Raw genomic sequence first — 20,417 nt, forward strand, 5'->3', positions numbered from 1 at the left:
GTTTATCATCTCTTGTCTCGAACGCGTTTCAAATATACTCATGTGAGATTGAAATGTGTTATTTACGCGTGTCGATAAAACGTATCGTTCCACTCTGTACTTTGTCTCTTTCCCCCGGAAACAATGATACGTTTGTTTGAAATCAAATTGCATGAGTATTATTATTATTATTTTTTTTTTTTCATATTCTTAATTACAATCGTTACGTTTCTTTCTCCATAATACACACGTGTGTTGGTTTAACGACACTAATTTTTCTACACAGACGTAAAAAGTGCGGGATCGCATCTGGTTCGACTCATTTTATACAACGAAAACTTTTATTTTGTATACATACGTCACAAATTGATGGTATATTCCGCGCTAATTATATAACTCTACAAAATGATCCTCTCTCCGTCTACTATTTGTCGGCTGCTGAGTTACACGCTACGCTTAAAATTCTTCTGCGTTACACAACTGGCACTTCTGAAATATCGGTATAATCAGCGATTAAACGCGCGCTAATCTCGATTACACTGGAGCTGGAGTGTTTCGTTTAGAAAAATACTCAATTTTTGATTCTCTAAGATCTAAGATGCAAGAATTAATTATGAGCCGTGAACATATGGAATTTTCTTTTGCCTTGGATGTGCTTTTTTTCTCTCTGTCTCAAAAATTGATTATTTTCTTCTTTTTTTTTATAACCACTATTTATTGTTGTTTATACTTCTATATATATATATTATATAATATGTATATAATATATGTCGGTAAGCGTCTGGAAAAAACGTAATCGCAAAATACACGCTTGTATCTCTATGAGCTAATACTGTATTAATATTGTGGTTACACATGTGATCTCTCTCTCTCTCTTTCTCTCTGTGATACATGGTACGCTACTTGTATTGTTTATGTACTGCGACTGACGTACTGTTGTGTAACTTCCTTTTTTTCCTTTTTTTTGGCCTATATGCTTTCTATTTGTGGCATCGCGGTGTTTTCAGCACGTGTGCGAATGTATACGGAAGCACAGACTAGTATCTACGTTTTACGCAAAAACTAATTAACTAACTTAATTATATAGTTTCCTAAAACTACTCAGACTTCTGTGTAACATTTATCTCATATATATATATATATATACATATATATATATATATATATGTATATGTATATGTATATATATATATATATATCTTGCTTATAAGAATAACGTCGTGATCGTATTTGTGATATCGACTACAGCGTCTCTACAGGCTGATTAATCGATATAATTAATACTGCGAAGACTAGAATCGGACATGTGACGTTTTACGGTTTTGTGTTTCGTCCTTAAAGGGGGGTTTTTTTTTCCAAAGGTTTTCTCCTCATCTTACTATCTAATTTGACACACAATTTGCGTATACAGTCTTAACATTTATGATGATGTTCGTATTGTGCTAAAAATATGTAATAGACAAAATCTGTTTTCTTTTCACGAATTTTGTTCTTGTTTGGTCGATATATATATGTCCCGTATAAAGTTCCCTGTGAAATATCTTCTTGATCGCTACAAGTAAAATAATATTTGGTTTTTTTTTTTTTTTTTAGAATTCTCGTCACTGTGTTTGAATAACGCTAGATCAAGTATAATCTAAAACTCGCAAAATGTAATATAATGTTATTAAATATATAGACACACACACACACACACATACTCTCTCTCTCTCTCTTTTTTCTCTTTCACTCACTCATACGTAAATTATGTATATACAAAGGCCTTTAATAATTAACTTCGCGAAAGAGGAAGAAGCTTCCACTGATCATATTATAGAAACTTTCCTACTGCTGCAGCTGGCGGATAATTGACGGCGATTCCTTTCCCTCTCGCGAAGCGAATTACTAAAAGTTTGTTTATACACATTATATAGTTGTAAATTTCATAACCAGTACAAAAACAATCAGTACCACAAACAATTATCACAGAGTTTTATTTATTTAAGGTAACATTATATATGTACGTATATATATAGAGAAAGTATTTGCAAAGTTAATTTCTTGATATATATATTCTTTCCTGTCACAAATCTGTTTTAACAAGAATACATAAAGAATAAAAATTATATTATATTTATTGACTGTTATCTCTTAAATATATTTTGAAAAACAAAAAGTTTTTCTTTGTTTCTAAAACAAGTTATACTTATTACATATACTATATTTCTAAACGTTAGAAAAAAATGATAGAAATAAATATGCATAAAATGGCAGTGTAAGCTTTTCATCACAAAAAAGATAAACATTATAAAAGAGAAATCACGAGGCAAAACTTATATTATTTTTGAACATATATATAATCCGAATAAAAATGCTTAACTAATTTAAATAATATCTATATATGCACTCTCCTAAAAATACAATTCTCTCAACCATTATTTTCTTTCTATTATTAACATAATGTATGTAACTTGCTAAGTGTTTCGAAAAGAAGACTAGAAACGTGTTAATACTTGAATATATATCTGGCTATGAAATTTTCAACTAATTTTCCCTATTTTCTCACTGCAGTAAAGCTTCATCGCTAAATCCACTGATAACGAATGAAAAGTTTACCAACACTTAGATCAATGAACATTCGTATCAGAAAGAGAAACATACGCGTTCAATAAATCATTAACAAAGTATACAGTACCAACAACAACGTGTTTAACGCTAAATGTATATAAATAAGAGTAATAAAGCATACAAAAATTTTTCCGCTCTCGTACATTTTAGCACCGTTACTTTCTGGAAATAAAGTTTACATTCTTACAGATAATACGTGATTAATATGTCACTTTCTATCACTTTCGTCGACAGAACATGTTTTATTCAAGATGTATTTTTTTTTCTTTTTTACGACCAGTCCTCGTACTGACTGTCCACGGTTCATCTCATTAGATCCGCCGCTCTCTGTCGGTCTCGATGAACTTCTCGCGGGTGCATCCTTTTGCGATGCGAAAAACAGTTGCCAGAGCTCGCGAAAGCTTTCGGACAGTAAGGGCACTGATAAGGCCTCGCACCTGTGTGCTGATTTATGTGGAATTTCAAATCCTGATTTCGCTTGAATGTCTTGTCACAAAGCGGACACGCGTGCGGTCGCAGATCCGAGTGTGTTATACTATGAGCGCGTAATGTCGAATTCGTCGGATACACTCTGCCGCATACATTACACGGGAATTGTATGCCACCGTGATACTCCTTGTGTCTGAACAGATTCTTCTGCGTCTTGAAGCTGTAAAGAATCAAATTTTTCTTAATCAAAGAAGATACATAAATGCGATTAGTATTTTATGAAAAAAGTAAAATTATAGATAATGTATTAAAGTGTGTATATATTGTACATTTAAATTAAATAAAATAAAATAATTAAGTCAATTCTTTTATATGAAGTTTTAATCTAACAATATCTTAATATTATCATTTTATAATATTTTAACATATAGTTTAGTTAAATTTTATGTGTGCCAAAGAAATTATTATAAATTACATATGTGCGCGCGCGTGTGTGTGTATCCAGCAGCAATACAAACATACATTCTTCCACATATGTCGCAGCCGTACTTTCCCTTAGGCCTGTGGGTTTCTAAATGCACTTTCAAGTTTCCTTTCGTGGAAATTTTTTTACTGCAGATTGGACAGATAAAGTTGGACGAATTGTCATCATGTTCCTTTACAAGATTAGGATTGGTGTGAAGCACACCGTTCGTGGAAAAAACGTGCTGAGATCGTAAAATAGGTTTCCCGTCGAATTTTCTCCCCTTAGGTAAATGCGACCACAAGTGATTTTGCAAGCCGATCTGTGATATAAAAGATCGGTCACATATTGTACATTCGTGTCTTGGTTTCGCTGCATGCACAGACTCAGTTTTTTCACCGTTCTCGTATATTTTAGCCTCACTTTCATCCTTCCTTTCTTCCTCCTCCGCTTCAGTGTCTCTAAACAAACAAGTAGGTTTGCGTGTTGAACAAGTTATCTATATACAACAAGCAATACGATCTCGAAACAACTTTTATGTACGTCAACATAAAAATTTCCTACCTATTGTGTAAATATAAAGAATCCAATGAATGCGTCTTTATTATCTCTTCCTCATTGTCGGAGGAATCTGAAGCTTCTGATGCGGATTGTTCCATAGCACACTGTAAAAACAACATCGGATCTACCTTCACTTCCATTTCCTCTGTGCTTGGCGTGTGGCACTTATCCTCTTGGGAATTCGACTCTGGTGGTCCCTGTGGTTCGTCTTCAGTTAAAATTTCTATTGTACCCTGTGTACACAACACAGCAATGATATAACTTGGCACACATGATAAAAACAGAGATGTCAATTTCAAAGCAAATCCAACCATCACCAATACGCACCTTTGTCAATATAGAATGTAACAATCCTCGGTCTTCTATCTTTTTTACAGTATTTTGTGCATTCTTAATAATCTGCATCTCCTCATCCGGTACGGAATTTGTATTGTCAACGTTAGAAAAGAGCTGCAATTTTAATCTTTCTTGGGTACGGTATGCCATCATTGCAAAACGATGGACACCCTCCAGTCTCCTAACGCATATAGAGCAGACCATTTTTGAAAATTTGTCTTCCGAAGTTATCTGAAAAACACGTAAATATTAGTATGCAGCTTTGAAACGTGTACACTTCCAAAATATAAGCAAATAATTGTTGAATTGTTATATATACTTTTTTACTTATGTTCACGTACTTAATAATTATATATATTTCTTAGTTTGTACATTTTCTATTTATTTTTTTATGAAAATAGATATAAACAATTTCAGAGTTCCAAAAAATATTCTTTTTTTTTTTCAGACATTGATGTTATTTTGGGGTCACTATGACGAAATTCATAGAAATATATTTTGTTTTTCCGATATTTTATCATTATTATTTTTATTATTTTTCATTTACTATATTATTCTTATTTGATCAGTATACATTTCTATTGCGTGCATTATTACATCATCGCGTTGTATTCAAGCACACATTTTTTTTTTTTCGGCGAGTGAATTTCGTCGTACAATTAACCTAACTTTCGGCACGGCACGAGCGCCGATAATCTCGCCGATGGAAGACCGGAGCGGTTATTTGAAAAAATCGCCGTCATATTTTTTACACAAAGCGCCATTAATTTGACGATATTCTCCGTAATTTATTCCGCCCGATGTCATTTCTCCGACGTCCCTCCCCGCCGACAGCCCTCATTTCCGATTATATTTATAGATGTAGTACTTATATAGCACATACAGAGCGCGGTATACTTATTGCAATCAATAAAATGCTAATTTTTAACACTTTTGTAGCCCCGCACAAAATGGTCGCTCTTGACGCACGTATTTCTCGCGTATTTCACGTCACAATCGTTCTCGTCGTTTTCTGCGAACAATAAAGCTCGTTGACATTTCGCGAATCACTGGAGCCGGGCATAATTAATTTTCGGCCGGAGATTTTTGCGTGAAAGAGGCGTGACGACGTCATTACACTTAAGCACCTGGACCACCAAAATGTCGCCGTTTATATTTAGACGAACGAGTCGATTTGCATATCCGCGGCTCCAAATATGTCACTATTTGCAAAAAACAAAAACAAAAAAAAAAAAAAAATAATAATCAGTGAAATCTTATTAACTTTGTATTACAACAATCTATCTGATTTATCGCGAACGTTCGCAATCGTGTGACTGCGCGCACACAACCGATTCCGACGGGATCGTCGTCGCGTACACGCGTGTAAGAAGAGATAAATTTTCTCGCGAAAGGTCATCATTCGCGAAATCAAAACTCGAGATCGGCGTATGCAATTAATCGATGTAAAGCGACAAAATTTCCAACGTTTACATACATTTCGCGATCGCGTGATCATCACATATTGTTGTACTCACCCGCCGATTTCTCACCCTCTCCATAATATATCGCCGATCGCGCGAAATCTTCACAAAATCGTATGTACTTACCTCGCTTGCACTGTCGATCGGCGCGACACGACGCGAGTTTTCAAAATTCGAAATTTCGCGACAGCCGATGTTCGTCACGACCGGCACGTGATCGCCGACACACGCCGCGTAAGAGGAGACAAATTCTGAATGAAAAAAAAAAGCAAAGTGGTGGAGAAATGGAAACAAAATGCAATTTCATGACTCACCAGGATGTACAGGTATTTCCTTATCTTGGTCTGCAGGTAATGACGCCGACCGTCCTCTCCAAAAATGTGTATACCGCCGTCTACGGCGGCGATATCGGCCGCACAGATCCGGCAATGTGGCAGGGACCGATCTGCTTGCCGATTACGCTGCTGCTGCTGCTGTTGTTGCTGCTGCTGCCGCTGCTCGAGATCGCGTATCGTCGTATCCATTTCAAAAATCGTGGAGAATGTAAATAGATCGCACAGGAATTAGGCGGAAGATAGAGATAATAATAAAATAAAAAACGGTGCGATGCAATTTTTCGTTCTCGATTCACGGCTGGAAGACTTTTCTTTTCCGCGACGATAAACGATAGGCACGAGAGACGCTGTTTTCTCTTTCCCCCCCTCCCCCTCCCCTCCTGACTCACGACTGACGACGGCCGAATCGCCCGGCGACGATGCGGTATCTTCATGTATCTTCCGGATGACGGCGACGCTGCATCATCCTCGGTAACGAGGAACGGTTGCGACAGTGCGCGCGCGACCGGGCGAAGAAACGCGTGTCTTCCGGCGGCCGCGGACCGAGCGACCGACCGACCGAACGAGCGGCGCGGCTTGATTATTCTATAACGATTTTCCCTCTTTTTTTTTTTTTTTTTTTTTTTTTTTATTTCTCTCGTCCCGCCGTATATACTTTATGAGCGGAGGGCTGCGGATTGGGCGAGATTATAAGCCGCGCGGCACCGCGCGAGACGCGACGCGAGACGTCGTTTTCGCTCGTGTGCTCTTTATAAAAACAGACGCGCGCTCTCCGCGGCGCGAGATGGATAGAGAGTCCGTCGGGCGTCGGCGTGCGTCCCGTCCCGTTCGTCTCTCTCTCTTCCCTCCCGTTGAGAGTGCCGAGAGTGCTCAATACAAAATATATAATAGCATTCGTCGATTTGAAAAACATATGTATATAACCAATTGTTTTATTTATGGATTCCGCCGACGCTTCGCGTCGCGGCGCGGCGCACGGCGCTTTCGGCGCGCGCGCGCGTGTATGTGTGTATTTGTGCGTTCTACGGCGTCGCCGACGCGCGCGAACTCTGCCGCCGCGAGCATCCGCGAAAATCGCATATTACATCAATGTAACAACGACAACGACAACGACGACGACGACGACGACGAAGACGAAGACGACGATGACTACGACGACGCGACCATGCGGAGAGCGCAAGGAATCAAACGCGGAACTTTAATTGATCCGCCATCTTGGCCGGCGCGCCAATTTTTTTTTATCCTACTATTTTCGCGCGCGCGACTTATCACGTGTTTCTCGATCGTCTTCGCGTCAACGTTCGCGTTGTGGACACGTGCCCCGTTACCCGTACACGAATGCGCCGATACATCACGCATTAATTCGTTTGTTGCGAATTCCGCGTTTTCCCGCCATTCCTGCGTAGCCGGATGTTACTCCGCGACAGCGCGCGCGCGCGCGCGCGGATTTTTGCGCGACGCGGAAAATAGTCCGCGAATGTTTGACGAGCAGCCTCCCTCGTGGGGGAGGATACGGAGAGCCGGCGCTACGCTCCACGTCCCCATTTAAAAAAATCAATACTTAATAATTAGCAATTAATACGCGCACCGGGCGCACGTGTGTGCGTGTGTTTGCCGATTATCCTGCCCCTCCGTGTCGCTCGCAACCCACTCTCCCGGTCCGTGGCTCTTCATCACACCGTGATTGTTGAATAATGACGCGATCATTATTTCGTTAATTATTCGTATCGACGTTTATTATTATTATTCCCGTTTTTTGTTCCTGACGACAATAATGCGATCGTGTCGTTCTGAAAAAAAAAAAAAAAAAAAATGAAAATAACAAAAATTAATTTCAGACGTATTGTGGTTCGAGTTAATTGAAGAAAATTTAATGTGACGATGATGATGACGCATTCAAATGATTGAAATGATTTTAGCCGAGTGAAACAATACGTACATATATATATATATATTCTCGGTTATGTAACTGATTAAATTTTTAAACTAGCTTATAATGATTATTATAATTTGTAATAAATTATGATTAATTGTTAATGAAGCTACTTAAGCAAAATGTTCATATATTGATTGCGTAAATGTACAATTTCACAGAAAAATGAATGCTAAATTGAAATAGTTATTTACAATGTTACTCAATTATTGAAAAAATACATTGAAAAAATTGTGGAAAATTAATTTTATTTTGTTATTCAAAGATTGTTAATTATCATCTGAAATACGTCGTTTTGTTATGTGTGTGTTACAATTGCGGATGTAACGCTGCGAGAATATAAATGCATTATATCTGGTTTTTATCGAAGCACAAAAAACAAATGCAAAAATATGGGAATGACATAACCTATAACAAGTGTCGAAAAAGTAGAATAATTAAGACACATCATGGAAATAATTACTAAATCTATGTTTAGTTTCTTCGTATATATTTTTTATTTGTAGAAAAAAAGAAAGTTGAAATGTTCAGTAAAATTCTCTGTATTAAAATTTTTTATTTTGCCATATTCTTTCTTTTGAATGTTTCTAACACACGCACACACACATACATACGAGAAAATTACTTAAAATATAAATTACCCCAGTGAGAAACGAAAATGTCAAAAAATGAAGACTGTGGATATATATCACTCTTATACAGTATCGCAGATAAGCCATTAGATTTGTGGTCAAAATACGTTTCCTGTGGCGGTAAAATTCGCAGAATAAAAGATGATACTTTATACGGAGACAAAGTACTCGAGATCACAGGATCTCACAACAGCGCGATTGTTACAAATATAACTACTCCCGCTGAAACGTTAGATGTTATGAACATAAAACTTCCTATTCTTGTGTTAGTAATAAAAAATTTAAATTTACAATTCAAGTTGGAAGTTCAGGTATACATATAACGCTTTACAATATCTTATCAAAGAGCAAACACTATATATATATATGTTTTCTTTCATATAATTTTACTATAATTTTAATTTTTTTCAAAAATAATTTTTTTTTCTATTTGTAAAGATAATAGACAAAGAGCAATACCGGAGAAGATTCTCTTTTCTCACTTATAATTTGGAGAGGTCGAGAATCAACGCAAGAATGGCTTGTATTCCTTTGAAATTGGAAGAATGTTGGAATACCTTAGAAATAAACCTTCAAACTCTATGCCACGAAGCGTATAAAACAAATTACAAGGCTCTGCAGAGAATAATAATTTACGCCAACTGTTGTATAAGAAGAGTGTATTTGCAAGATCGTCACTACAATAATAACGAAACTCCCATCGAGATATATCAAGCATTTCTTCATATGTACATGTTAAAATGGGGAATTAATGCGATCGATGAAGCTTGTCAGACAGAAGGATGTTACACAGGTTTTACATCTTCTTGAAAAAATATAAGATCTATATGCAAAAACAATATACATATATCTTACATTTTATTTATTAGGATTTGCCGAACAACCTAAAGATTTAAGTTTGGCAAGTATTGATTCAATTGGTGTATTGCAAACAAAACTTGGCTCAAAACCCATATACAGTACAGGAAAACTGAAAAATTTAAGTACACTTAATAGTGTGATAAATTTATGCAAATCTAACACATTGAAAAGAAAGCATATGTCACTAGATACTCTGAATAATGCAATAAAAATGCGTGATAAGAATGTTTTTATTAGAAAAAATGAACACTTCAAAGAGTCTCTAGCGAATAACATAATTGTGGAAAATAAGTTACAAATGAGCAATGTGAAGAAAACAGAACAGAATCCAGTGAAAACACACAAGGCGGGAAACCAAAGTTTTTCGATAAACATGCAAAATAAAAATCATATTTTGCGACCTATGACTTTGATTGAATCAAAAAAAGTTATGAGAAATCAAGTTTTAAAAACACGTGTTAGTGAAACGTTATTCGAAGAAAATGGAAATTCAGAATATACAAATTTGCAGGAAATTCGGAATGCAAAAGATATATGTGTTAATTCAAAAGAACATAATAATAGCAATAATATACAAATAGAGAAGACTGCCAGTGTTAAAAATGCAGAATTTCAAAAATCTCTTCCCAGTTTTTTGTCTGCTTTTAAATTCGCGCGAGATTCACTTGAAAAGATTGATAAAAAAAGCGATAACACATTTAACACTCAAAATGATAAATTATGCATTATTTCTGAGGATAAACATGTAAAAGAAAACAACAAGAACATTGCTGACAGCTTAAGATCTCTGACTGATAGAAGTGCTGAATATGTATCTGATCATATTCCACCAGTAATCGAAAAAGAAGCTGCTACACTAGAAGAAATAAATCCGCGAAACAGATACTTAGGCATAGACATGGCCACGTCAAATTTTATAACTGCGTATCATTTTACAAATAGAAAATTTCTTAAGAAATTAAAAGACAAGGGCCTTGCTATGACGCAAGTCGAATTATCGCTGTGCGATATGACTAATCGACGAAAATTTTATAATCAACAAAAATTTATAAACAAACAAAGATGGTGCATAGACAAATGTACCGGTTTGTAAGAAAATTCAGTTGTTAGTTGTTAGTTTCTGTAAACAAATAAATAATTTCAAAGAGAAAATGTGAAGATTAGAAGTTTTCGTCTCTATTCAGTCATCTACACTTAAGCCTACACATATAAATCATCATGAGTGTCTTTTCCTTTTTAAGAAATATTTAATACTAGTTGCTTGTTGACGAACTTAGATCTCTTAGGCACACACAGTGACAAAAGTTTATATACGCAAATTAAAGTTAAAAAAAAAAAAAAAAATTTTGTGCTGTAAAGATTTGATATTTTTCATATTTCAAAAAAACTCTAGAAACTTATTTTTAGAATAAACATTTAAAAATTGATTTGTTTTGAAGTTATAAATTAGAATATTTTCTTAAATAATCAATTAGCTTAATCAAATCTGGTACAACTGGCCCAATGAGATTAGTGAAACTTGAAAATATTATTGTCAATAAAGCATATTACTATATACGATAAAAGTGTACACATTGTTTTCTTTATGTGGTAATAGTTTAAGGGTTTATATAACAAATATTAAATATATATAAAAATATTAATTATGATCTTGAAGTGTAGGATATAAAATAATGTATACATACAAAAATATAATACTTACAAAAGTATAATAAAATCACAAAATATTACAAGAGCTTTTTCTGTTATATAAGATTCCAAAAGTTTTTGATAGGGATTGCTTTACATATGTACAATCCCGTCATTAATGTAATGCCTACTAAAGTCAAATTAGAAAGAAAGAATTTGCTTTCTTTTGGTCCGATAAAAGTTGCTGGCGCACCAATATCATTTTCTTTATCGATCTACAAATGTCAAATCACAATGTCAGCATTATATAATAGTAAAACAATATATAGATCTTTTATTAGCTTTATACTGTACCTTATGCGCCAATTTCTGAAAGTGCATTATTTCAATCTTTAGATTTTTCAAAGTTTTTTGTATCTTTTTTAACTTGTCTTCATATCTCGTTCTTTCCACGGAAGAAAGACAAATTGTTTCTTTTTCAGCTTGCACCAAATTATTTTTAATATATTGGAAAGTAGACGCTGTCACGCCTAACTGTTTCTTTATAATTGCCAGAGATAGTATACTATCATAAATACTGTAATTTAAAAAAAAAAATATATATATATATACAATATAATTGTACTCTTTTAATTCTTTCTACAAAAAAACTAATATTAAATATTAAAAACAAAAATTTAAACCTACGTATACGGATCAGATTTCTTAACAATGCCAAGGCTATTCGTATGCCATTTTTTACTGTGAAATTCTTCAAGACTTTCTAAAAATTGGCTTTTATGAACAGATATATCGATACCTAAACGGCAAATATCATCTTCTGTCAATTGCAAAAAAATTTTAAGATCCATTCCTTTAAATAAGTTGCTGTATCTTTCCAAACCCATTCCATATAAGATTGTTGATACATCACAATCTAAAATCTTTTTAGGAAACATATCTGGGAATAAGTCCCTCCAAGTTGTTACTTGAGAAATTTCACAAAACATTGGTACTTCTTCTTCGTTATTGTTCTCTAGTAGATGATATATCTAAAAAAAAAAAAAAACTAATTGTTAGCGATACAAAATTAGTAGTAAGAGCACATTTATTGTTTACCTGTGTAAAATTTTTTATATCTGCAATATCTTTAGCGGTCAAATAATTTCTGTCTGTTATTAAAGTATCCACATTGTGTTCCAAAAGAATCTTGACAATTTCGATTCTATTAGCTGTGACAGCATACATCAATGCCTGTAATTCAATCAACAATTTATAAAAGAAAATCACAGTTAATAGATAAATAATATCAAATCTTACAGTTTTTCCATCACAATCAGCTGCATTGATATCTGTTACGTATTGCAAAAGTTCATTGACAAATGGTGCGCTTTGTGATTTACAGGCATACATTAAAGCAGTTTCCCTGTTAAAGAATTAATTGATACTTATCACTTTACACAGTCTAATTATATAAACATAATAATGATAATTTCAAAAGTAAGACTTTTAAGTGCTTGTTGTTCTATTTTGAATTATGATAATAGAAGTGAAAAATCTTTGTATATCTTGTAAATCTTGTATTTCTATCATAAATATTTATTGATTCAATGCAAATTGCATGACAAAATGAATTTATACGATTGTTGATATCAAAATTCAATTTGGCACTTCTACAAAGAAATTAAAATAAATATTAGTTTCTTATAAATTTCTACCCATATATTTTGAATTTACCTCTGTTTGCTTACAGCTTGAACTATATTGTTAACATCGTGTCTATTTACTAATAGTTTAAGGCATTCTAGGGAGTCCTCAGATTTTTGTTTTATGGAACTGCATAATGCCAGGAAGGGTGTAAATCCATCTGTATAATTACAAGACAAGTTGTAAAAACATTAATAATAAAATAAATATTATCAATTCTTTACCTTTGTGTTTATTAGGATCTGCACCATGTTCTAACAAGAAATGCATTAATTTTGGTTGTGCATATGAAGCAGCATATAATAATAAGGTCCATCCAGTAGATAGAAACTTATCAACATCTTGATCTATATACAAAAAGAATAAAAAATAAAAATAAACAGTTCAATATCACAAATAATACAGAATTTTATAGATTATAAATATTTCAAAAACTACTCTTCAAAATATGATACACATTAACACAAGTATAAAATTAGCTGAGAATATAAAGAAATGATGTTCTAAGATTATTAAAAAAAACAATAATACTTACAACTATCAAGATATTTTTGCACTACTTCGATATCTCCGGTCATACAAGCATTAATAACATCACTTTCTAAGATATCTTCTTCTTCTTGAAGATCATATACATCACAATATTCAGTTGTCTTCTCATTTGTTACATCTTTCTTTGAAAAATTATCATATACTTTACTATCCTAACACACAAAAGCAACATGTAATTATATAAAGGAAAACAATATAATGTAAAATAGAAATGTTATGTACATAAAAATCAAGTAATCATATACCCTATATGAAAAATCGAAATCATCTTCGTCATCTTCATCGTCAGACATCCCAGCAGGTCTCAAATTTATATATTTACTTGACATGATAAAAACAAAAATATATCATATATCTCTTTCTGGAATATTTAACATGTACTAATTAGTCGACTTTTCAAATACACATTTCATATGTATATTTACAATGTTTACATATGTGTTCGGTTAATTCTCTACTGTTGTTTTGTGTGCTGTTCTGGCTTAAGCTGCGTTCTGATATTCTTTACCAGTACTAAATTCTATATTTCACGTCACATACGCTATAGATTTTTAGTACTGGCAGTGAATTCGGAACGCAACCATGCAAGGAACGTTCTATCTGACCAATCAGCGAAATTAGATCTAAAATCTGTGCAAAAGTCTTTTATGCGCTTGCGTCAGCACGTTGATATAACCGTGGTTAGATTCGAACGGAGTTAGTAAATAATTGGAAGAGAATTATAATTGAGCGCTGACTAAAAGAAAAAATTGAAAATGTTTAATAATAAAAAAAAAAAAACAAATATGTAATATAATAAATTTCTATGATGTTACTGATTTTTTTGAACAATGTGAGTGACCAATCCACGATAATGATTGTTACGCCTATGTCACACTACGGATTGGGATTGAGATTGGATTGAAATTTGACCAATCAGAAGAAAGAAAACCAATCCTAAGTTTACTGATCTTCGCTCTTATTGATCAAATTGCAATCCAATTTCAATCCAAATCCGTAGTGTGACATAGGCTTTACTAAACGCAGTCGTTATAGACGACCTATCAAACTCAACGACGCGCAGCGCTAGAGTTTTACGCCCGTTTTCATCATCTCCGATTAAGTATCAGTCGTGATTGGTCCGTTCTTCTAAAAGATTAATGCGACTGGCAATTCCAATGGAATAATCGGCCGATTAATTTAATCGGAGATGATGAAAACGGGCGTTAAAGTTTAGACAATTCGAACTTGTTACTGATTGGTTAAATTTCTATTTGGACTAAAAATGGCGGAAGAGAGAATTGACCAATCAGGAAACATTATAAGAAACTAACTGTTATTGGGTGCGCGTTCGCTTTGAGCGCTTACGCGCTTTAAGCGTCTCAGTCTATCTTTGTTCTATATTTAAACAACAATAAAGACAGACTGACGCTTAAAGCGTCTAAAGCGAACGCACCCATTGTAAGAACGGAAAAGAAATATAAAAACAATTAAGTTTTAATAAATTAAGATCTATGTTTTTAAATATTATCTATAAATTTACATATAGGTTGTTTGACAATTCTGAATACATCCAACATATAACTTATTTAGATAAATAAAAAATAAATATTGACTGTCATCAAATAACATACATCAAAACATAACAATTTAAAGAAAATGAGATTTAAAATTAGAAACAAAGTATCTCGCTAAAATTTATATAATTAAAATATTATTTATTTTTATAAAAGAATTTCAGTAGGTGTTTTAATTTGCGCTCTCTCTCTCTCTCTCTCTCATTTTCAATCTTTTTCTTTATACGTAAATACATATATACATATGTATATTAAACTAAAAACTTTAAAACATGTTATATTAATATTTATACATTCCGTATGCAAAAGTGAAGACAACTCTTTTACCTTATACAAAACTTAAAAAGTATGATGTTAAATGCAACAAGACTTTGTTAAGCACATGATAAACTACTAGAACTCTGTAGTTACTGATATCGTGATATCGTTTCGAAATATTTTTATATATGGTTGTATATTACATTACACACGCTCTTATATATTATGCAAGATAATTTCTGACCGACCCCTAGTCGATCGAACGTTAGTCGCACGCAATACTTCTCTTCGTTAACGTGTGCTCCGTGTGATTACTTCGCGTAGATATTTTGTGCGAATTCAATAAATCACATTTAGAGTCTCGATACACCAGTTCGTGTCTTACCGATTTCTAGTCTGCTTCTCTTCAAGAATCAACAAAGAGTTATTTGACAAATAATTATCAAAAACTTATTTTGCACTTAAACGTGTTATCTTTATATTTATTTTTTTACTGTAGAAGACATATCTCAATCATGGCTTGTCCAGTATCAAGCGGTATTGCGTAAGTAAATTTTTTTTCTATCTCAAATGATAATAAAGTAATGACATTTGGTTTTATCAAAGGTTAATAGGTATAAACTTATTTTTTAAAGATTAAGATTAACGAGTGGATTTAATGTCAAACAAATAAATTCGCGCCACTCTCAATTTTGTTAAATTTTTTCACTCTGTTATTCTGCACTCGAGAGCGCACGCGCTTTTTGCATCGTATATATAATATTAAAATATATTAGTTATTATCGTGAAAAATAACAGATTTGCTTATTATTCAGCATGTCTTCTTCTTGCATCAGAGTCTCAACATCGAAGTCAGCAGTTTTACATAAAAAAACACGCAAATAAAAAAAATATTTCGCGCGAAATCAAAACAAATTGCACAAGAGATAACGCGTAATCGTCATTCGATTCGTCGTGTCTTAATCGCATATTATCGCTCTCGTTTGCATTTAAAGCGTATAGAAACTTACGTGTGCAATTACAACAGTGATAACAATATGAACAATATTTATTGAAGAGAAAATCAAGATTTGGGCGAAGACATAAGGATAACGCAAGGACCAGCATTACTTTACGGCGAATATCTGTGCTTAGACAAAATTTTGTCCGCGCAAAGGTTGCTCAGCGCCGAGTATAGTGACGAAGTTCACGATGAGCATCTTTTCATCGTCACCCATCAAGGTGTTAATGATTGAGAGTCCTTTCTCATATGTAGCTCGATTAAAAATAAGCAGTAATTAAATTTACTTCTACGCTGACAGAAAATATTGTAAAATTTATACAATAACTCTATAAAATTACGCATTATTATCCGTTTATTTATTTTATATATAACATTAATTTTTTTTTTTTAATCCAAACAAAGAGCCTAATCAATTACTTACTTGATACGTATTTTGATTTTCATAGCCTACGAGCTCTGGTTCAAACAAATTATTTTCGAGCTCGACTCCGTCAGGACGGTTTTCACCTCCGAATCCACCATATGCAACGCGTCCAACGGATCTTCCAATGAGCACTCGGCCATCAACGAGAAAAATAAATCTTCTTACATCCTGAACGAGTCAAAAACTCTGGAGATCCTGAAGCGATTGAATCGCATTGTACTTATCTTGAAAGTATGTTTTAAAAACGATTTTATATATAGCCAATAGAAATAAATATTACACGATCTGTAACGTGTAATAGAGATTACTTACAAGTAGATGCTAAGCAGCCCAAGTGTTTTATAGACAAATCCGCTTATTTTAGTATAATGGTAATGAAAAGTGAACGGCTCTCAATCGCAAGCCGATTAGCTTGCAGCCGAACAGCTTCTGTAAGTTTCTATATATAGCTTTTAATTACATTTTTCTATCCCGCTAGATAAAGCTGTTTATTTTTGTGACACATTTTCTTACAGTAGTTTACACGTTGCAAATAATCCAGATAAAAAAAAATATAAATATAAAAAATACACAAAATCGATAAATTTTGTTTTAGTTTGTATTTTATTTTGGCGTCTTACACATTATGTTTTCCATATGCAAAGTTTTTTACTTTTTCGCGATAAATTTCAATGCGATGTGTTGCAATAATAATGTTCGTCACACAACACGCGATATGTATTTTCAGCATTTTCAATTGAACACGATGCAGGTATACCGTGAGAACCACAGAAATGATATTGGAGGTTGAGTGAAATAATATCCCTAGACGTTATGCGACACCGTGTGCTTTGCTTGTAGTAATCACGTTAGGCAACTACTCTGTTTCAATACCGCAGAATGGATGTGCGGTCGCACCTTTCCCTTATGTGATTCGATGAAACATCTTTCCGCGGCATTGCACCACTGATACGTTTCACAAGACGTAATATCGGATATCTTGAGGCCGAGATTTAAACGAGATTGAAAACGAGAAGTCTCTTTATGTTCGAACAATTGATTTTCAAAACAAACAACATTGTCCTCATATTTAAGAGTTGAAATATATGATTTATTTGACTTGTTTTTATACGTACCCTGTATAATGCACTATATACGCCCTTTGTACCGTTCGCGTATACCCTCTTTTTATTCCGGCATCCATAGAAATGCAGTCGCGTTGAAAAATCGATTACGGCGTTTTAAACATGGTTTTTAGAACTTGCAAAATCGAAGGAAAAAAAAGAAAAAGTAATATTATATAGTCATAACAATATACAAAGCGTCTTTCCCGTTGATTTGTTCTCGTAGAAAATAAAATTTTATTTATATACCGCGACAAAATGCTCTGTCAACAAAATTAATTTAATTTAAATCAAATTATTGCTTCAAATACTTGGTTCTCAATTCAAGTCTGTGAGAGTTAAAATAAAACACGTTTCTTTAAATCAACATAAATATTTGCTCGATAATCTTTGATCGTCGTATGTTGGGATTAAATAATATTTTCTTGACTCACCAGGGTTTTTCTCAATATATAGTAAATTATTATCCGATCTTCTTACATTACTTAATTTTTCGCAAATCTCAGCAAAGTAACACACCATACATGTATAAATTATTAATAATTTACAGCTGTTGGTAGATCAAGTAACAATTCTCGAAACGATGACGCCGTTGGACTTTATAGAATTTCGAGACTATCTGTGTCCAGCTTCGGGCTTCCAGTCGCTACAATTTCGTCTATTGGAGAACAAACTGGGCGTGAAGCAAGAGAACAGAGTCAAATATAATCAGAATTATATAAAGGTTTTTGGTAGAGATCCGAAAGCTATCGAGGCAATCAAGAGATCGGAGGAGGAATGCAGTCTCAGTACTCTGGTTCAAAGATGGTTAGCCAGAACGCCAGGTCTCGAGACAAATGACGATTTCAATTTTTGGGGAAAATACAAGCGATCGGTGGAACAAATACTGGCCGAGCAGGAAAAAGCCGCACACGTAATCAATGTCTAGATCAATTTTGCAAATCGTGTAACAATTAAATCATGTAAAATTAAACTGATCAAATATGAGAGATATCAACATCCACATTTTCTCGACAGTTTTGAAGACTGAATCTTTTATTGTGTTTTTTTTTTTTTTTATCAAGTTTTCTTACAAAGCATTAACTGTTTTTGAGCTAAATTATAATTATTTGAAAGAACTGTATTGTGTATTTGAAAACTTCATCAAAATTTTGTTTTTTAGAAACAACCGAGACAACAAGTCAGAGAGTACTTACTGAATAATGTGCGATCGCGGCGGGCAGTTTTCGAAACCATCTTCACCGAATCTCTTCACAACGCTCTTGTTTCGCGGGGCGAACGAAGATTCTCGCATGAGGCTCTTCAAGGAGCGATAATGATCACTTTGTATCGGGATGAGCCGCGATTTAGTCAGCCGCATCAGATTCTTACGGCGTTAATGGATATCGACTCTCTAATTACGAAATGGAGGTGTAAGAAAAATACTTTCTCGCGTGTGAAGCACTTGTTAATATAATAACATGTAGGATATATCTCAGGATGTTATTACATATTTAAAGACATTTTTTTTGTGAATATATTGTAGGAAAAGTATTAATTAATATCTCTTACGATCTATGTGATTTTGTCCATTTTTTGAATTTTGACTTATAACTTTACAAATACATTTTCAAGACTTCAAACCTTTGAAATATATATAAAAAATTTGTGTACTCGACAAGAAAAAAAACACTTAATTTAAGCAAATCTTTCATACAATTTGTATCTTTATATTAAATATCCTTTTTTACAATTTTTATCTCTGTTAATTAAAATATGTTTAAGACCTCATTATTTTAATTAGTAAGAATTAATTTTCACCAATGTATCTGACGATTCTTTCAGTTTTCGTTGCTTGTAGAGAAAAATGTTTGTTTTTTTTCTTTAATTTCAGATAACCATGTTATCATGGTACAAAGGATGATCGGATCTCAGCAACTAGGTACCGGTGGCTCTTCTGGCTATCAATATTTAAAGTCCACGTTAAGGTAGTTTTCTTTTTCTTTTACTACTCTCTGTATGTGTATTTTTATGTAACACATTTTTTAATTAACTAGCACAACACAGGCGCGCGGTACGCGCACGCTATTGTTATTTTTATTTAACGTGTTGTCAGTAAACACAACCTGTCACCGCGATGACAGATAGTATATACGTTTTATAAACCATATAATACACATATGAGAAATGTCAGAAATAACGCATGAAAATCAAACTCAAAAAATAGTGAGAGAGAAGTGGAAAAACAACACGTGACTAAAGTCACGTGACAAGGAAAAGGGTAAACAAGAGAATATTATATATATGTAATATTCTATATCTATATATAATACACACACATACGCATATATGTGTGTGTGTATATATATATATATATATATATATATATATATATACCGTAATCACGTGACCGAAGTCAGTGACTCCGCCAAGGTCGCGCGGCCGAGGTCAGTGACCTTACGGTAGTATGTATATAATATACAGGGTGTCCCAGAATTGGTTTAACATCTCTCGTAGGCAGGTAGAAGGAATAAAACTTAGGTGAAAAGTCTTATACCATTTTGCTAGATTCGCAATAGTTACTGAGATTTTAATTAACAAAGATCCGCGAATAAGCATGCATCGGGC

At 33.6% G+C, this 20,417-nt stretch overlaps 4 protein-coding genes across 11 annotated transcripts in view; 2 read left to right on the forward strand and 2 right to left on the reverse strand.

Moving 5' to 3' along the window:
• Nucleotides 1-2,180: 2,180 nt before the first annotated feature.
• Nucleotides 2,181-6,698, reverse strand: LOC109851681 (zinc finger protein 2-like). 3 transcript variants are annotated; one of them, XM_020421991.1, is made up of 5 exons: nt 6,153-6,698; nt 4,367-4,606; nt 4,043-4,272; nt 3,538-3,939; nt 2,181-3,235 (listed from the first exon to the last, which is right to left on the reverse strand). In XM_020421991.1, the coding sequence occupies exons 1-5, from the start codon at nt 6,360-6,362 to the stop codon at nt 2,890-2,892; spliced, it is 1,428 nt and encodes a 475-aa protein (XP_020277580.1). In that variant the 5' UTR covers nt 6,363-6,698; the 3' UTR covers nt 2,181-2,889. The 3 variants fall into 3 exon arrangements, with proteins under 3 accessions (XP_020277580.1, XP_020277582.1, XP_020277581.1); XM_020421993.1 differs by lacking the exon at nt 6,153-6,698 and adding an exon at nt 4,717-4,756; XM_020421992.1 differs by having other exon boundaries at nt 3,022-3,235; nt 3,491-3,939.
• Nucleotides 6,699-7,666: 968 nt separating this feature from the next.
• On the reverse strand, nt 7,667-16,789 carry LOC109851726 (ankyrin repeat, SAM and basic leucine zipper domain-containing protein 1-like). 5 transcript variants are annotated; one of them, XM_020422076.1, is made up of 11 exons: nt 16,705-16,789; nt 13,689-13,827; nt 13,450-13,613; nt 13,139-13,261; nt 12,945-13,074; nt 12,528-12,633; nt 12,327-12,461; nt 11,916-12,259; nt 11,583-11,805; nt 11,302-11,503; nt 9,633-9,708 (listed from the first exon to the last, which is right to left on the reverse strand). In XM_020422076.1, the coding sequence occupies exons 2-10, from the start codon at nt 13,793-13,795 to the stop codon at nt 11,345-11,347; spliced, it is 1,491 nt and encodes a 496-aa protein (XP_020277665.1). In that variant the 5' UTR covers nt 13,796-13,827; nt 16,705-16,789; the 3' UTR covers nt 9,633-9,708; nt 11,302-11,344. The 5 variants fall into 5 exon arrangements, with proteins under 5 accessions (XP_020277663.1, XP_020277662.1, XP_020277665.1 ...); XM_020422074.1 differs by lacking the exons at nt 9,633-9,708; nt 16,705-16,789 and adding an exon at nt 7,667-7,963 and having other exon boundaries at nt 13,689-13,978; XM_020422073.1 differs by lacking the exons at nt 9,633-9,708; nt 16,705-16,789 and adding an exon at nt 9,485-9,561 and having other exon boundaries at nt 13,689-13,978.
• On the forward strand, nt 7,962-10,987 carry LOC109851725. The gene is made up of 3 exons (XM_020422072.1): nt 7,962-9,049; nt 9,177-9,531; nt 9,608-10,987. Exons 1-3 carry the CDS (start codon nt 8,765-8,767, stop codon nt 10,690-10,692), a joined length of 1,725 nt encoding a protein of 574 aa, XP_020277661.1. The 5' UTR covers nt 7,962-8,764; the 3' UTR covers nt 10,693-10,987.
• Nucleotides 15,359-20,417, forward strand: part of LOC109851727 (tryptophan 2,3-dioxygenase) — a 5,776-nt gene continuing 717 nt past the window's right edge. The window contains exons 1-6 of one of the 2 annotated variants that reach the window (XM_020422080.1): nt 15,359-15,824; nt 16,338-16,501; nt 16,730-16,938; nt 18,361-18,723; nt 18,973-19,220; nt 19,684-19,771. In XM_020422080.1, the coding sequence (XP_020277669.1) occupies nt 15,796-15,824; nt 16,338-16,501; nt 16,730-16,938; nt 18,361-18,723; nt 18,973-19,220; nt 19,684-19,687 (1,017 nt within the window). In that variant the 5' untranslated portion in view covers nt 15,359-15,795 and the 3' untranslated portion in view covers nt 19,688-19,771. Of the gene's footprint in view, nt 15,825-16,337; nt 16,502-16,729; nt 16,939-18,360; nt 18,724-18,972; nt 19,223-19,683; nt 19,778-20,417 lie in introns of those variants that run through there. The other variant, XM_020422079.1, reaches the window with a different exon arrangement.

The sequence above is a fragment of the Pseudomyrmex gracilis genome, unplaced genomic scaffold, assembly GCF_002006095.1.
Source record: "Pseudomyrmex gracilis isolate BER0280 unplaced genomic scaffold, ASM200609v1 scaffold_19, whole genome shotgun sequence".
Classification (NCBI taxonomy): domain Eukaryota; kingdom Metazoa; phylum Arthropoda; class Insecta; order Hymenoptera; family Formicidae; genus Pseudomyrmex; species Pseudomyrmex gracilis.

What these genes read in the sequence shown, in the direction of transcription:
- LOC109851681 (XM_020421991.1), bottom strand. Translation starts at nt 6,362, where the DNA reads ATGGATACGACGATACGCGATCTCGAGCAGCGGCAGCAGCAGCAACAA. An exon ending in TACATTCTATATTGACAAAG is followed by an intron (nt 4,273 to 4,366) that starts GTGCGTATTGGT and finishes TTGTGTACACAG; the next exon opens with GGTACAATAGAAATTTTAAC. An exon ending in TGCGACATATGTGGAAGAAT is followed by an intron (nt 3,236 to 3,537) that starts GTATGTTTGTAT and finishes GATTCTTTACAG; the next exon opens with CTTCAAGACGCAGAAGAATC.
- LOC109851725 (XM_020422072.1), top strand. Translation starts at nt 8,765, where the DNA reads ATGTCAAAAAATGAAGACTGTGGATATATATCACTCTTATACAGTATC. An exon ending in AATTCAAGTTGGAAGTTCAG is followed by an intron (nt 9,050 to 9,176) that starts GTATACATATAA and finishes CTATTTGTAAAG; the next exon opens with ATAATAGACAAAGAGCAATA. An exon ending in GACAGAAGGATGTTACACAG is followed by an intron (nt 9,532 to 9,607) that starts GTTTTACATCTT and finishes TTTATTTATTAG; the next exon opens with GATTTGCCGAACAACCTAAA.
- LOC109851726 (XM_020422074.1), bottom strand. Translation starts at nt 13,795, where the DNA reads ATGTCAAGTAAATATATAAATTTGAGACCTGCTGGGATGTCTGACGAT. An exon ending in TATGATTACTTGATTTTTAT is followed by an intron (nt 13,614 to 13,688) that starts GTACATAACATT and finishes GTGTTAGGATAG; the next exon opens with TAAAGTATATGATAATTTTT. An exon ending in AAGAAATCTGATCCGTATAC is followed by an intron (nt 11,806 to 11,915) that starts GTAGGTTTAAAT and finishes TTTAAATTACAG; the next exon opens with TATTTATGATAGTATACTAT.